The 14,249-nt window shown below is 38.7% G+C and overlaps 1 protein-coding gene across 1 annotated transcript in view; it reads right to left on the bottom strand.

The window, feature by feature from the left end:
* Positions 1 to 13,567, bottom strand: part of LOC117306438 — a 62,348-nt gene extending 48,781 nt beyond the window's left edge. The window contains exons 1-8 of the mRNA XM_033791016.1: positions 13,445 to 13,567; positions 12,883 to 12,962; positions 11,999 to 12,082; positions 9,639 to 9,703; positions 8,496 to 8,597; positions 7,337 to 7,474; positions 6,234 to 6,338; positions 612 to 866 (exon numbers count right to left, since the gene is read on the bottom strand). Coding sequence (XP_033646907.1) covers positions 612 to 866; positions 6,234 to 6,338; positions 7,337 to 7,474; positions 8,496 to 8,597; positions 9,639 to 9,703; positions 11,999 to 12,082; positions 12,883 to 12,938 — 805 coding nt within the window. The 5' untranslated portion in view covers positions 12,939 to 12,962; positions 13,445 to 13,567. The remainder of the gene's footprint in view (positions 1 to 611; positions 867 to 6,233; positions 6,339 to 7,336; positions 7,475 to 8,495; positions 8,598 to 9,638; positions 9,704 to 11,998; positions 12,083 to 12,882; positions 12,963 to 13,444) is intronic.
* Positions 13,568 to 14,249: the final 682 nt, after the last annotated feature.

The following is a 14,249-nucleotide window of genomic DNA, read 5'->3' as shown; positions in this document are numbered from 1 at the left end:
GTATGCGAAGCGAATGCGAAGCGAATGCATTCGCAGGAAGTATGAACCAGGCTTAGTCCACTTGCGCAACGTTTATGGCTGCAGGCAAGACTTCCTTATTATGTTGAAGTTTGTATACACTTTACGTGTTCTTATCAGTAACGATTTCAAAGATTCTAATTGTGTCATACAATGAGTTATGAAAACACACATTTTCTGCGTTATTTGTGTTACTAAGGCAGTGCAAGTATTTAACGTTGTTTTATGTTGTTCAAACATTTTCCTCAAAGGGGGGAATGATGTGACGGTCATAGAAATGGTACCCCCCCCCCCACTGTTATTTTTATTGCAATTATTTATTATGTAACAATTCCTTAAGCTGTACATGAGCTGTATAAGTTATTTAATTTTTCAAGAGAAGCGCCCTCTTTTGAAAAGCATTTCAATTTTCAAGCCTCCGCCACCCTGATTCTGAAAAATAAGTGAAGACTTGACAACACCTTTGTATTCGTCTCTCTTACAGAAATAAAAGGGTCACTACAGTGCACCAATCGAAAAGATAACAAACTGCCGTAGCCTCTGTCTAAACGATACGGTCACAATTAAATTAAAAAGATGGGTAGCAAACTCACGATTTACGACTGCAGAAGCAGTCGCTGACACCACACCTAGTCTTACTCTGTCGATGTAGGGATGACCACTGCCTAGAGCTGGGAGATGGGTGGGCTGGTAGGAGCTTTTCGTAACGATCTGAATTTCAGTGAAGTCTCTGACCTTCGTATAGACGGTATCCGTACTGCCCTGGACGGTCGGTGATTCTAAGGTAGTGGTGCCCTTCCTTAGGGTTGCACGATGCTCTGACAACACAGGTGCTTGACTTGTGCCCACTGTTGTTTAAGTAATAAATTACACAAAAATTAAAGGTATACTATTATAAACATTTAGACAAACACAACAAATAAAGAGCAGATTAAAATGCTTTTTCGTGAACAGCCACAACTATGGGTACACTCTTACAAGACACCGAGTGACAACTATACAGATTGAGTAGCCCTGGCGGCCTTACACTTTCATATACTACAGTATCTGTGTAGAGCATAGATGAAGAGTCCTATATAGGGCTAACAGATTGCTTAAATCTTTGCAGATCTTGTACTCGACAATCTCAAGAACATTTTATTCACCATTGACGCAGCGACTGTTTATCAAATTGATAAAAAATCAAAGGTGGGAAAACTGCTTCATTCCTGGTTGTTGTTGTTCATAAAATGGACACACACAAAATGAGAAGACCTACCCATGAATGTGGTTTTACACTTCTGTTCTGTAAGAACATCAGTCTGTATTGTTAGATTCATAGCTAACGCTTATGTAGTAGGGGTAGAAAATGCATTGTGTTATTATTCAAGTTAGTTAATTCCAGGTTCTAGTTATTGCTTTTCCTGTTTACATTGTCCCTTCAGCTGTTTTATTGCACCCCTGTACATGTAGGTTGTTATTTCATAGAAGTCTTTTGTTACATGTTGGTAAACAGTTTCTTAATCCTTTGGTAGTGTAGTCACCCATCCAGTGCATTGTATATAATTATAATCAGATAGCAGCCTGGCAGCACAGGGAGCACATGTGTTCTTAGCTCTCTTCATTAAGTTTTGATTTTCTTCACCATGTAATTTTGCCATCTTTCAAGTGTATTTTCTGCTATTTTGGACTCGGTAAGCATATACTTTCATTTTGTTATTGTATAATTCTTTGTTGATAATTTTGACAATTGAGGCATTGTAATATTCCTGTGATTCTTTGGAAGTTCATTTGTAAAGTTATATTTGTTGAGATTCTGTCTTGGAAGTTACTTTTCTTAAACATTGGATTGCATTTTTAAAGACCATGTGTTTCTTCCTAAACTTGATAGAACTGTATTTTAATCAATTGTATTTCTTGTTGTTTTATTTACACAGGTATCCTAAAGCCATTTTGATTTTAATTTGTAACTTTTCTTTGGCACTGTGTTTGATGGTTTAACTATAGTCTGGCTGTTGGGCAAATGCTGGTAGAAGTCCGAGACTGTAAAGTACCCATTCGGCTGTGCAACTTATCTCATCAGAAGGTGACGGTCAGAAAGAATACAGTTGTGGCATTGCTGTCCCATATCCAAGTAATTAATTCCACACCTGTTCACGAGACTGCAGAACCACGAACAGCTTCGGATGAATACCCCTTGCCCGACATTGATTCTGCTGATTTGACCCCCTCTGCAAAGGCAGCCATTCAGGATCTTCTCAAAACCAATTCTGATGTCTTTTCCAAAGATTCCCTTGACATTGGCATGACCCAAACCGCTGAGCACGAGATTCCTTTGAGTGATGCTACCCCATTTCGTTTGCCGTACCGACGTATCCCACCTGCTGAGTTTCAAGAGGTCCAGAAGCACATTAAGGATCTTGAGAAGGAAAATGTCATCAAACCAAGTCAGAGCTCATTCGCTTCTCCAGTGGTGATCGTCCGAAAGAAGGATGGGAGCATTCGACTGTGTGTCGATTACCGAAAGCTGAACTCCAGAACAATTCGAGATGCATATCCTCTACCTCGGATCGAAGAAGCGCTGGATGCTTTGGGAAAAGCTAAGTATTTTTCTTGCTTAGATTTGACCTCTGGCTATCACCAAGTTGGTGTTGCTGAAAAGGACCAGCCAAAAACAGCTTTCACTACCCCGATGGGCCTGTACGAGTTTACCAGAATGCCATTTGGACTTGTCAACGCACCCGCCACATTTCAACGCTTGTTGTCGAATGTATTCAGCGGCATGAATTTTGAAAGTGTCCTGCTCTACCTCGATGATGTCATCATCTACAGCTCGACGATTGAAGAACATATGACTCGACTAAGCCAAGTGTTTGACCGATTAAGACAGCATAACCTCAAGCTTAAACCCTCCAAGTGTCACTTCCTGAAGAGCAGTGTACAATATCTGGGTCATATTGTTTCGGCAGACGGTATTTCCACAAACCCTGAGAAAATAGCAGCTGTACAAAATTGGCCGATTCCCAAATCAAAGAAGGATGTCAGGAGTTTCCTTGGGATAACTGGCTATTATCGGAAGTTTATCCAAGGCTATGCAAAGGTAGCGCGTCCTCTCTTCGGCCTCATTGGGGGAAACGTGGAACTCGAGACCCACTGTTTGTCTGGACGGACCAGTGTGGTGTTGCATTTCAGACGTTAATATCCAAGTTAACATCAGCTCCCATCTTAGCATATGCTGATTATGATCTTCCTTTCGTCATACAGACTGATGCATCTCTTGAAGGCCTTGGTGCAGTGCTTACCCAACAACAGGATGGCCGTGAACGTGTAGTGGCATATGCGAGCCGCACTCTCTCTTCAGCCGAGAAGAAATATCCAGCACACAAGCTAGAGTTTCGAGCATTACATTGGGCCCTGACTACTAAATTTCGAGATTATCTGTATGGACATAAGGTAACAGCGGTAACCGACAATAATCCTATGACCTACGTATTGAAGAGTGCTAAACTGGACGCTCATAGTCAACGGTGGGTGAATGACCTATCTCTTTTCGAATTAGACATACTGTACCGTCCAGTAAAGAATAACGCAAATGCTGATGCACTTTCAAGAATTACTGGAAGAGAAGTAACCCGCATATTGGACGCAACCGAGAATGGCTCCGTGGAAAAGCAGACAACAGAAGATGTTGAGGTCCACGTGCAAGCTACTTTTTCGACCCATGATGTATCGACAGAGACGGACCGCCAAAGACAATCTGTAACTGATAAACCAACATCCCCGCAATCTAAAGAGACTTCTGAAAATGAAAATGCTTCATCAGAGAAGTACATGTATGGAACCAGTACTATTCAAGATGACGGGAAACTTCGGAAAGCTCAACAGGAAGATGAAGGTATCAGTCGCGTACTACATCTCAAAACAACCAGACGTAGCAAGTTGAGTCAAAGACAAACCAACCGTGAAGAAAAAGATGTTCAGAGACTGCTTCGTTCATGGGACCATCTTCAGGAAAAGGGGGGACTGCTGGTCTATGGAAACAGAGAAGGTAATGACGTACATTACATCCCAGTTCTACCTCGGTCACTACATAAGACAATCCTGAAGAAACTCCATGACGAGATGGGACACCTTGGATTCCAGAAGACTCTACGATCAGTGAGGAAACGTTTCTACTGGCCTGGTGCATACTGTGACGTGAAGACTTACATACAAACCTGTGAACGTTGCACTTTGCGTAAACGTCCAGAAGGAAGACGGAGCGCTGGGTTGCAGAGTATTCGTACAAGTCGTCCAGGAGAACTAGTCTGCATCGATTTCCTGTGTCTTGAGAAGTCGGCTGGCGGTATGAACACTTACTGGTTGTAACGGACCACTTCACTCGTTATGCCAAAGCATACCCAACAAGAGACCAGAAAGCGACGACGGTGGCACGAGTATTGTGGGAGAGATACATTTCGAACTACGGTATTCCAGAGCGACTGCATTCCGACCAAGGGAAATGTTTTGAGTCTGAAGTAATCCGTCAATTTTGTGCAGTTATGGGAGTGTCAAAGAGCAAGACAACGCCCTACCATCCCCAAGGCAACGGAATGACAGAAAGGTTTAACCGAACTCTTTTATCGATGCTCGGCACCCTTGATCCAGGGAAGAAGGTGAATTGGGCATCGCACGTTGAAATTTTGACCCATGCCTACAATTGCAGCCAACATGTTTCGACAGGCTACTCGCCCTTCTTAGCCAAAGTGGTTCCCCTAAAGTTACTGATTTTATAGGAGTGGCACCCCTGCATAGTTCCTTGACTTAGTTTACTTTTTACTTAATTAATGATGCGAGGCGCACCAGTCTATTGCTTTGTGTTCCACTGGCCACATGTGCTAGTGTGGGTCAGTGAGCAGCGATACAGCGTTGAGGACAGATCCAATTTCAAGTTTCCTCTTGTGTCCTCCAAAATTCTTAAAAGTTTGGACATCAAGTTGCTGTATTTCCCTGTTTGCTCAATAATTCTGGTGAGTTTTCATTTCTTTACTTATTTTATGCAATGTCTATTCTATGTACATATTTACCTTTTGTGCATTATTTTTGTTTTTGTTGAGATAAACCTTTTAGAGTATGGAAACTATTATTTTGCCTTTGGTAGGTTTCCAAATAAAGTTTATTTCAACTAAGTGAAGCCTTGTTCACATTGCATAAAGGTTACTGTTGAAGGTTATGAAACTTTTTGAAACTAATTATTATTCCTAAAGTCACTTTGCTAAAGACCAGTGTTTTTATGTCATTTTCCTTGTTTAGTTTGGAGGCACTTTAATCAGTACCTTGACCAAACTTTTGCATCAAGTGTTAACACTTGTGACTGGATTTTATTTACTGTGTCAATGGTTTTGGGATAAGTTGATAATGAAGAGGAATTTCTGTATGATATTAGTCTGGATTTACTTGACTGACTTTTTTTAGGACTGTTTTATACTAACTTTAAACAGAGGTTTGATGCTGTGTTTTTTATGTAGAAACCTGATTTTTCTTTTGGACCATGTTGCCTGTGCATTTCTCATTCTTCTCAAGATGTTTATTTTGGGGATTTGCATACCAAATGAGTTCCATAGGGTTGTGTAGCTTCTTCAAGTTTATGGCTGGTTGTATTACTTAATCCCCTGCCACAGTAAACAGTTCCTTTGTTATTTAGATTTTTGAGGTGTCTTGGAAAGATGATTTTCTCTTAAGTTTTCTCAGTATAGTTTTGTACAGGAAGAGTGTAAGGTGCATAGTATAATTGGAAATGCATATTTTGTTAATGTTTATTTGTAACCTGATCTTTAATCATTTCTTTTACATTTTGTTCTTTGTATTTACAGGCTATTCATTATTTGTTTGATTGTGCTTAGAGAGTAATTCGCTATTAGTGCTGTGTTGGGTTTTTTTACTTTTTTTTTTTTTTTTTTTTTTGAGTTTAATCTGGAGTTAACATTTGCTCTGGCTTAAAGTAAATTCTTCTGGATTGTTCGAACATCAGTGGTCAAAGTTTAATTAAAAGTTCATAGTGTTGTTTCAGTGCAAAATTTAGTGTACTTGCCCCAGTTATTTAAGGAAAATCTGCGACTCGTCATTTAGATCTTCGGTCGTCACTGCAATCCCTCTAGCTTTATTAGTTTTATTCATTTATTTTCTAAGTGTACCCATTTTCCGGGTTACACTTACAAAACGTTAAACATTTTACATCGATATCAATATTCACTCACTTGTTCTACAGTCAGTTCCAGAAAACCCAGCGGTACAAGTACACACTGCATTCGTGCAGGACCCCGGGTAGCAGGCGTTGCTGTCTGTCCTCCATGAACATTGCTCTGTGAGGAAATAGTTTTGAAAACAAGATTTTAAGTGTAAGTACTTCAGTTCAGTAAATATTCCTGAATCCTGAAAACAAATCTCTGATTGGTTTATGGTCCACACTTTGATAACTTGCGGGTCAGAACTAACTCGGACCCCTGGGTATAATTCTTAAACCCGTTGGGTATACACATATGACAGAAACCTGCATTAAATATAAAAGTGAACATTTTATATGTAGTTAGTATTGCCAATAGCACAGTGTATTTCGATTGAGCAGCTCCATGCAATAGATGGATTGCAGTACGCGTCATCGACCGCCATCTTTGATAACAAGGGAAATGTGCACGCGAGTACACGCTGCGCTTGCACTTTTCCCTTGTTAATACTTTAAAGATGGCGGTCGTTGGCACGTACTGCAATCCATCTATTAAGATCTTAAGATCGTATGAGTGACCCATACGTGAATACGATCTGACATTTCAGTTCATCTGGCTGGTCTAAAAAAAAAAACATTTGAACACCTCTAAGTCTAGGCCCTTTGTGTAATGACTTCAATTCAAAACACTCTACCCATTAAAGGGACACGTTGCCTTGGATCGGACGAGTTGGTCTATAACTGAGCGTTTGTAACCGTTTTAAATAAAATGCATATGGTTGGAAAGATGTTTTAAAAGTAGAATACAATTATCCACACAAGTTTGCCTCGAAATTGCGTGGTTTTCCATTTACTGCGCGAACTAACACGGTCGGCCATTTATGGGAGTCAAAAATTTGACTCCCATAAATGGCCGACCGTGTTAGTCGACGAGGTAAAAGGAAAACCACGCAATTTCGAGGCTTGTTTGTGTGGATCATTGTATTCTACTTTTACAACATCTTTCTAATCATATGCATTTTATAAAAAACAGTTACAAACGCTTTTCAAAGACCAACTCGACCGATCCAAGGCAACGTGTTCCTTTAAACCATAAGTAGTATAAAGGAGGATGTTATGGTGGGAGTTTTTACTCACTGTTGCATTGTGTCTGGTCGTCTGACTTCTTGTAGGCGTAACCAAAACTTGCGCCATATTCACCGTCGCAGTTGTCACATTTCTGATCATAGATATTAGTGCAGAACCCTGCCAGACAGTTGTCAATCTGTGTACACACTTCACAAACGAAATTTATGATGAAAACACTAATGAATTACATTAGTCCACGAAGAATTCCACGAAACAGTTTACTTCTACCTCCATGGTTACAGTACAGTGGCATCCTTTATTCCTCAAAATAGTTAAGTTATCACTGCAGTCTGTAGCCAAAGGTTGGAGTTTTTGGACTCCTCCGTTGGCGTTAGGAACTCAAATTTATTTTCGGACATAATGTCATCCATGCAAATTGCTCATCCAGGAAATTGTGATATCAAATCAGGCAAAAATATGAACAAATTGTAGTCCAAATTGTGTCTGACAGAAGCTTTATTATACCCAGGACGTCAGTGCATTGGCTATGACTATGAGACGACCTAGCAGGCAGGCAGGCTATAGACCTTTTCGCAAATACCGGGGCGCGCGCGTAAAGCTAGGAATTAGGTGCATTGTGGTCTTGCTGGTATCCAAATTTGATCCATATATATCCCACAATGCACCTCATTCAACAGTCTGCGCGTGCGCATTGGTATTTGCGATAAGGTCTATAGACCTTATCGCAAATACCAATGCGCAAGCGCAGACTGTTGAATGATGTGCATTGTGGGATAGATATGAATCAAATTTGGATACCAGCTAGACCATAATGCACCTAATTCCAAGCTTTACGCGCGCGCCCCAGTATTTGCGAAAAGGTCTATGGATACCATATCGAATACAGTGCGCCACCAAGAGGTCATACAGTGCCAATATTATGGGGAAATCTCGATGTCCCCTGTCTTTATCCTTGAATTTACCCTCAAGGATAAAGACAGGCACTTGCTTTTTCAGAAATGGCCGACCGTGTTAGTTCGCACAGTAAAGGGAAAAACACGCAATTTTGGGGCAAATTTGTGTGGATCATTGTATTCTACTTTTAAAACATCTTTCCAACCATATGCATTTTGAAAAAACGGTTACAAACGCTTTTTATAGACCAACTCGTCCGATCCAAGGCAACGTGTTCCTTTAATGCACAAGTAAAACACCATTTTGTACTTACAATTACAGCGCGGTGAGTAGTAGCCGCGATTACAATTACTGCAATAATCAGGATTGGTGCAAGTACCTCCGTTCTGACAAGTGGTAGATCCAAAACATATTGCTAAAATAAAGAAGGGGGATGGATACCACTGGTCAAGCCCGTATTAAATAGATTAACCTAAAGGTAAATTGTCACTAGACCTATCCAATTCCATTTTCCCCTTCTTCTTACTAACTAAAAGGTAGTTATCAAACAATGTTAATTTTTTTGTCAATATTAGCATAGCGTTGTTGCAAAGGGAAGAGTTTAAAAAAAGATACAGGTTACACGACAACTTTTGCTGACTGAAGTTTATACTGATGAGATTGAGAACAAGAAACTTGACTTTGTTTCCAATTCCAAACAGAAGTGTGAACAGTATTAAACCATGTGAAAACGTACATAAAAGACAGGGGGGGATATACAACCAATCTTGAAAGTAGAGTGGTCCATTAAAAAAGCATAGCTTGTCGAGAATGAGCTACAATGTATCGGCACCCTCAAACGATAGGAAGGACCCAAGCTACAACAAACATAGCTATACATAAGAATAAACATTAAATTGCACTTCTAAAATGACAGTTCAATCATAATGACTTCGGTTTAACATTAATTAATTAATTTACTTAATTGTTCTTCTAATTGACAAACCTTTTTGATCTATTTGTTGTTCTATTCAGGTACATTTTAAATTAGTTTCAATTACTTTCGTTGTTGTACTTGTTCATATTTTTTGCCATCTCTTTTTATTATCTATATTTTTTAAACCCTGTCGTATTGTGTTCACCCATAAGACCTTTATGATGCTACCTCCATCTTGGTCACGTTCCTCGTATGCAATAACAATAATGAATGCTAATAAACATTTTGCAATTAGGAACCAGACTATTTTGTTCTTCCAGCCTCGGTTTGGTAACATTGATATCAATGGGAGAGATTCAAGATGGCTGCACCATGATATTGGTCTATTCTCTCTAATGTAGCTTTATCGATGTAATTTTTACAACTTTTATTGTATCAGCATTTGAGCTGTTTTTATCTAATTTGATTTTTAATAAATAAACCATTTCATTCAATCAATGAATAAACAAAGAAAGAACTGAACATTTCAGTTTAACTTACGGGTGGGACAGTCATCACCAACGTCCCCCTGCCATCCATCACAACACTTATAGCAGGTAATACCTCTGCAAATTAAGCAAAAAGTATGAAAAGGGGTCAATATTCTGCAATTCAGTGCATAAGACATCACACTATAAACGGTAAGAATTCAAGTGTAGATTTTGCAGATTATTCATCCCGTAAAAAGATGCACCAACAATTGAATTTAAGGAATACAACGCCTTCGATTAAACCAACAAAATTATAAAATATACATACAATTATAAAAAATATAATTTTACATTTAACAAAAAAAAACACGTACAAATTTACCTGAAATATACATATCAGCCGTTTTAATTGCAGTTTTATTAGCTGAAATGGACTGTATACAAGCTTTAAGAAATGCAGTTTTAAAATCGGCCATAACATGAAGTTAATAATGGGTGCGTTCGCTTAGCTTCCCTGGGTCGACCCCGGTTTGCCCCCTGTCTGTACGTTCGAATAGCTTTGACGTCATTCCAGGGGCTCACCCGGGTCAGCCCCAAGTGCCCCGCTTATGGAGTGGGTCACTTGGGGTGACCCGAGGTGCATGACGTAACCACTAGAGGGCGAGTGGGGTCGTTCTATTAGCTCTTGTCAGGGGCTCACCCGAGTGAGCACCACGGAGTCGATCCAGGGAAGCTAATCGAACGCAAGATATACGGAATTTTTAATACCGTTGTATTTATAAATAAACGTTATTTAAAGTACTTTCGAAATCACTTAGGGAATCCAAGCTGTAGGCTATAATGATCATTTTTTCTTTTGTTTTAATCTTTTATTTTTATATGGTTATAGTCGTAGAGCTTATGGCACTCAAAGGGTATGTTAGACCCGAACCGGTTTAACTTTTACGAGCAGCGGGGGTGGTTGTAAAAAATCCCCTGCGTTCAGACAGTACTTTGAGTAAACCCGATACGGTTTATCTTTGGTTTTAAGATGTCAATGCTAACTTTAGTACTGTGTCTGGGCTGAACGACCTCAAAGTTTTCGGCACAGACAATCTGTTTGGCAAAAGATAATAACCTGTATTGCGGCGTTAGACGAATGCAAGCCTTAATAATACATATACGAAGTGTGCACAAATAGAAACACAATGTTAGGAAACAACATAAAACAAAGATACATTTTATTCGACCATTTCCTTTTTCCAGTTTAGCTGTAATGTACATTCCTAATTCAGCCTGTAATAAATAATTCTCAGTTTAAACGTTCCAATTATTCAATGAACAGTACTATAGGATACAGTGATGATTAAAGGCAAAGCAGCCCTTTGTATTTTATAACAATTCGATTGTTATGTTGCGTTTTGTTTTTGTTTGTAGATATCGTCGAAAATCGGGAGCGAACAAAAATAATCCATAACAGGAAAACACGATCCGATTCTCAGGTTCAAGTTTGGGGGCATGAAACATTATCTTTTTACACAACCACATTTTATTTCGAATGTAAATATTTCTTTCGAAAGCTGCTGTAGGCTTCTAACCAAAATGTTTGTCTTGCAATTATTTGTAACAGTGATTACCAATAGGCTACAACGTCCCTTTAACGGAATACGAAAACTCAGCTGCATCCGCCATTGTTTTGGTATTCAATATGTTATCTAACTTATTTCATTACCATGTCACGAAATAGTTATTAATTAATAATCAAGTAGATTGATTGGCATGGTGTTTCAGCTGATTATGGCCCTGCATGACGAATTGGTCGTCTTTTTACAATGTTCATATCCAATTGTCAGTAGTAATTTGTTACCCAAAGTGGCGTCTAGCTTAAAGATACTGGCCACAATTGGTATTTTTGTCAAAGACCGGTCTTATCACTTCGTGTATCTCAACATAAAGCACAAAATAACAAACCTGTGAAAATTTGAGCTCAATTGGTCGTCGAAGTTGCGAGATAATGATGGAAGAAGAAACATCCTTGTCACACAAACTTGTCTGCTTTCAGATGCTTGATTTCGAGACCTCAAAATCTAATTCTGAGGTCTTGGAATCAAATTAAAATATGTTATTGGAAAATTACTTCTTTCTCGAAAACTACGTTACTTCAGAGGGAGCCGTATCTCACAATGTTTTATACTAATCCACAGCTCTCCATTGTTTGTTACCAAGTAAGCTTTTATGCTGACAAATAATTATTTCGAGTAATTTTCAATAGTGTCCAGTGCTTTTAAAACTACAAGACATTAAACATAAAATGTAAGTACCTACATTGAAAAGCGTCTGAGCACACGTCGAGAAGCCCTATAAAAACATAGACATCAAGGAAAACTCGATTGTGACTTTAAAATCTTAAATGTTTAGACCAAATGCCGCGGACGCAACAATCAAACAAACCTGTAACGAGTACACCTCGACCATCCAAATGTGCCACAACTAGTCGTATAGCGTTGTGGACAAGTGTAGCTACATACATCACACCTACAAGAAATGTTTACAAAATATAATGCTTAAAATGTGTTTAAAATAATGTCACCTTAATAGCAGTGAAACTGGGTTTCAAGCATTGCGAGAAGAAGGTCTAATTTGGTCAAGTTTTTAGCTCTAAAAATAACACTTATTAACAAAATCAGTATCCCGTTTCTCCAGAGAGTTGTTTGCCTTTTTAAGCACATTTTAGGGTTGAGCATCATTGGTAACCCGATATATGTGCCACTATGTCTATGATACATATTTGAGAGCCACACTTTGACCTTTATTTCATATTTAAAATTACTGCAAGAGTCAGTGTCAAAATGAAGACACGGTTCAGGGTTCACGGATGCACACTAAAGTAAAATAAGGGTTTGTCAAAGGTCAACAAGTCTTCTATCTCGAAGTCAGATACACTTTTAACTTCGAAGGGCTAATTCGAAGTAAAACAACACGGAACAGCTTTATGTTTGTTGACAAACACTTAATGTCCAGTTAAGTTTCGTTTTACCTTTTTAGTGTTTGATATGTTTATTTGTTAATACTTCCTGGAGCCATATCAAAAACATTCCCAGGCTCGTATTAGTTATAGGTATTTGCCTGGGTATGATAATCTTATGTTATGACATTTTGTGTTGCTTTACGCGTGAGTTGTTTTTGGTTTCAATTTGTTTGAAGAAAGGTTACAGAATTGGTAAGAAACAAAAACTGGTTACACTGCCAGCAACAGTGTCTTTAAGTAAAAACTGTAATAAATTGCCGCTGTAAATATTAGCCAATAATATTTGGAGAATATGTTCTGTACTCACTGAACATCAGCCAATTTAAGCGCCAAGAATATAATCAAAAACGTGACATCGACCATGATGTACCGGGTCCTAATTCGCACCTGTTAATTAAAACACAAGAAAATTTCCTTATGGCTAAAATTGTTTCGGCTCGTCTTGAAGCAGGTTATCGAAAACATTATTTAACCTATTAACATCATTCCATGTAGAATAAAGCCCCAATAAAAGGGGGTTATTTGTTTTATACTCGTTACAATCAAACTTAAATAAACGGAATCATCAAATGTTCAAAATGTAAAGAGGTGTTTAATTGTTGTTATGTATTTGTTGTAATGACCTTACGCTAACTAAACCTGCCTATTATAATTCCTTGTATGACTCTTGCATTCATTTTTTAAAACCATTTTTAATGTCCGCTTTAACTGCACCGCGATATTTGCTTTCTTCATAAACTACACAATTATTAACTTAATAAACTTATGTAATAAACTTCAAATGTGTGTTTTTGTTTATACCCTACCGTACATAAAAAAAAAACTTTTTGTTTCGCATTCCCCCAAAAAGTTGTATTAAAATGTCTTACCTATTAATGTAGTTGGTTATTTCTTCTTCTGGCTTGCTAAATCCACACACCGTCCACCATTTTACAGCCTTTTATCTTTCAATAATCCAAGCGGTTGTTCGATGATTAGAAACGTACGCCCTGCCCGACCAACATTCGTTAGTCAAGTGAGTGACTGCTGACAAACGATCTCGCAAGCAAGTTGTGCTCTGACAACGTCACCTTTTAGACACGCACGAAATTTGACTATAACAAAAAGGCCTGTTATTCTCAACAAAAGCCTTAAACACAATTGAACTTTTTTTTTACGAACGCGTGATAGCAACTTCCCATTTAATTTTACGGATTGTGTTCGGTGTACGTGTAGTTTGGGTAGTCGCATGGGTAGCGAACCTTACCGTGACACGGCAAGCCAACCAATCACAATGGTCAGCTCTTGCAAAAATATGCACCCACAAAAAATTAATGACATTTCAATTACTATCAATTTATTGGTATTTCACATCCAGGTACAGGTACTACATCCAGGTACTTATTTCACAAAGACCTAAGATTGATCGTAACTCCAATTCGATCGTGATTGTTTATTAGTTAAGTGTCAGTCAAGTTACATCACAAAATCACTATGGAAATAGCTTATGAAGAATGTATTGCTTTGTGAAATCGGCCACGGGGCTCAGACAAACAAAACCTAAACTCCACCAACAAATACGCCTTTCTTAATATTTACGCATGACGTCATAATTCTTACCCAAATTGAGGGTATGAGCCGGCCAAGTCCTCTATCACTTGAAGTGGCTGCGCCCATCGCCTCGTTTCGGGTTTG

The sequence above is a fragment of the Asterias rubens genome, unplaced genomic scaffold, assembly GCF_902459465.1.
Source record: "Asterias rubens unplaced genomic scaffold, eAstRub1.3, whole genome shotgun sequence".
Taxonomy (NCBI): domain Eukaryota; kingdom Metazoa; phylum Echinodermata; class Asteroidea; order Forcipulatida; family Asteriidae; genus Asterias; species Asterias rubens.
This window is presented reverse-complemented; position numbering and strand designations above follow the sequence as displayed.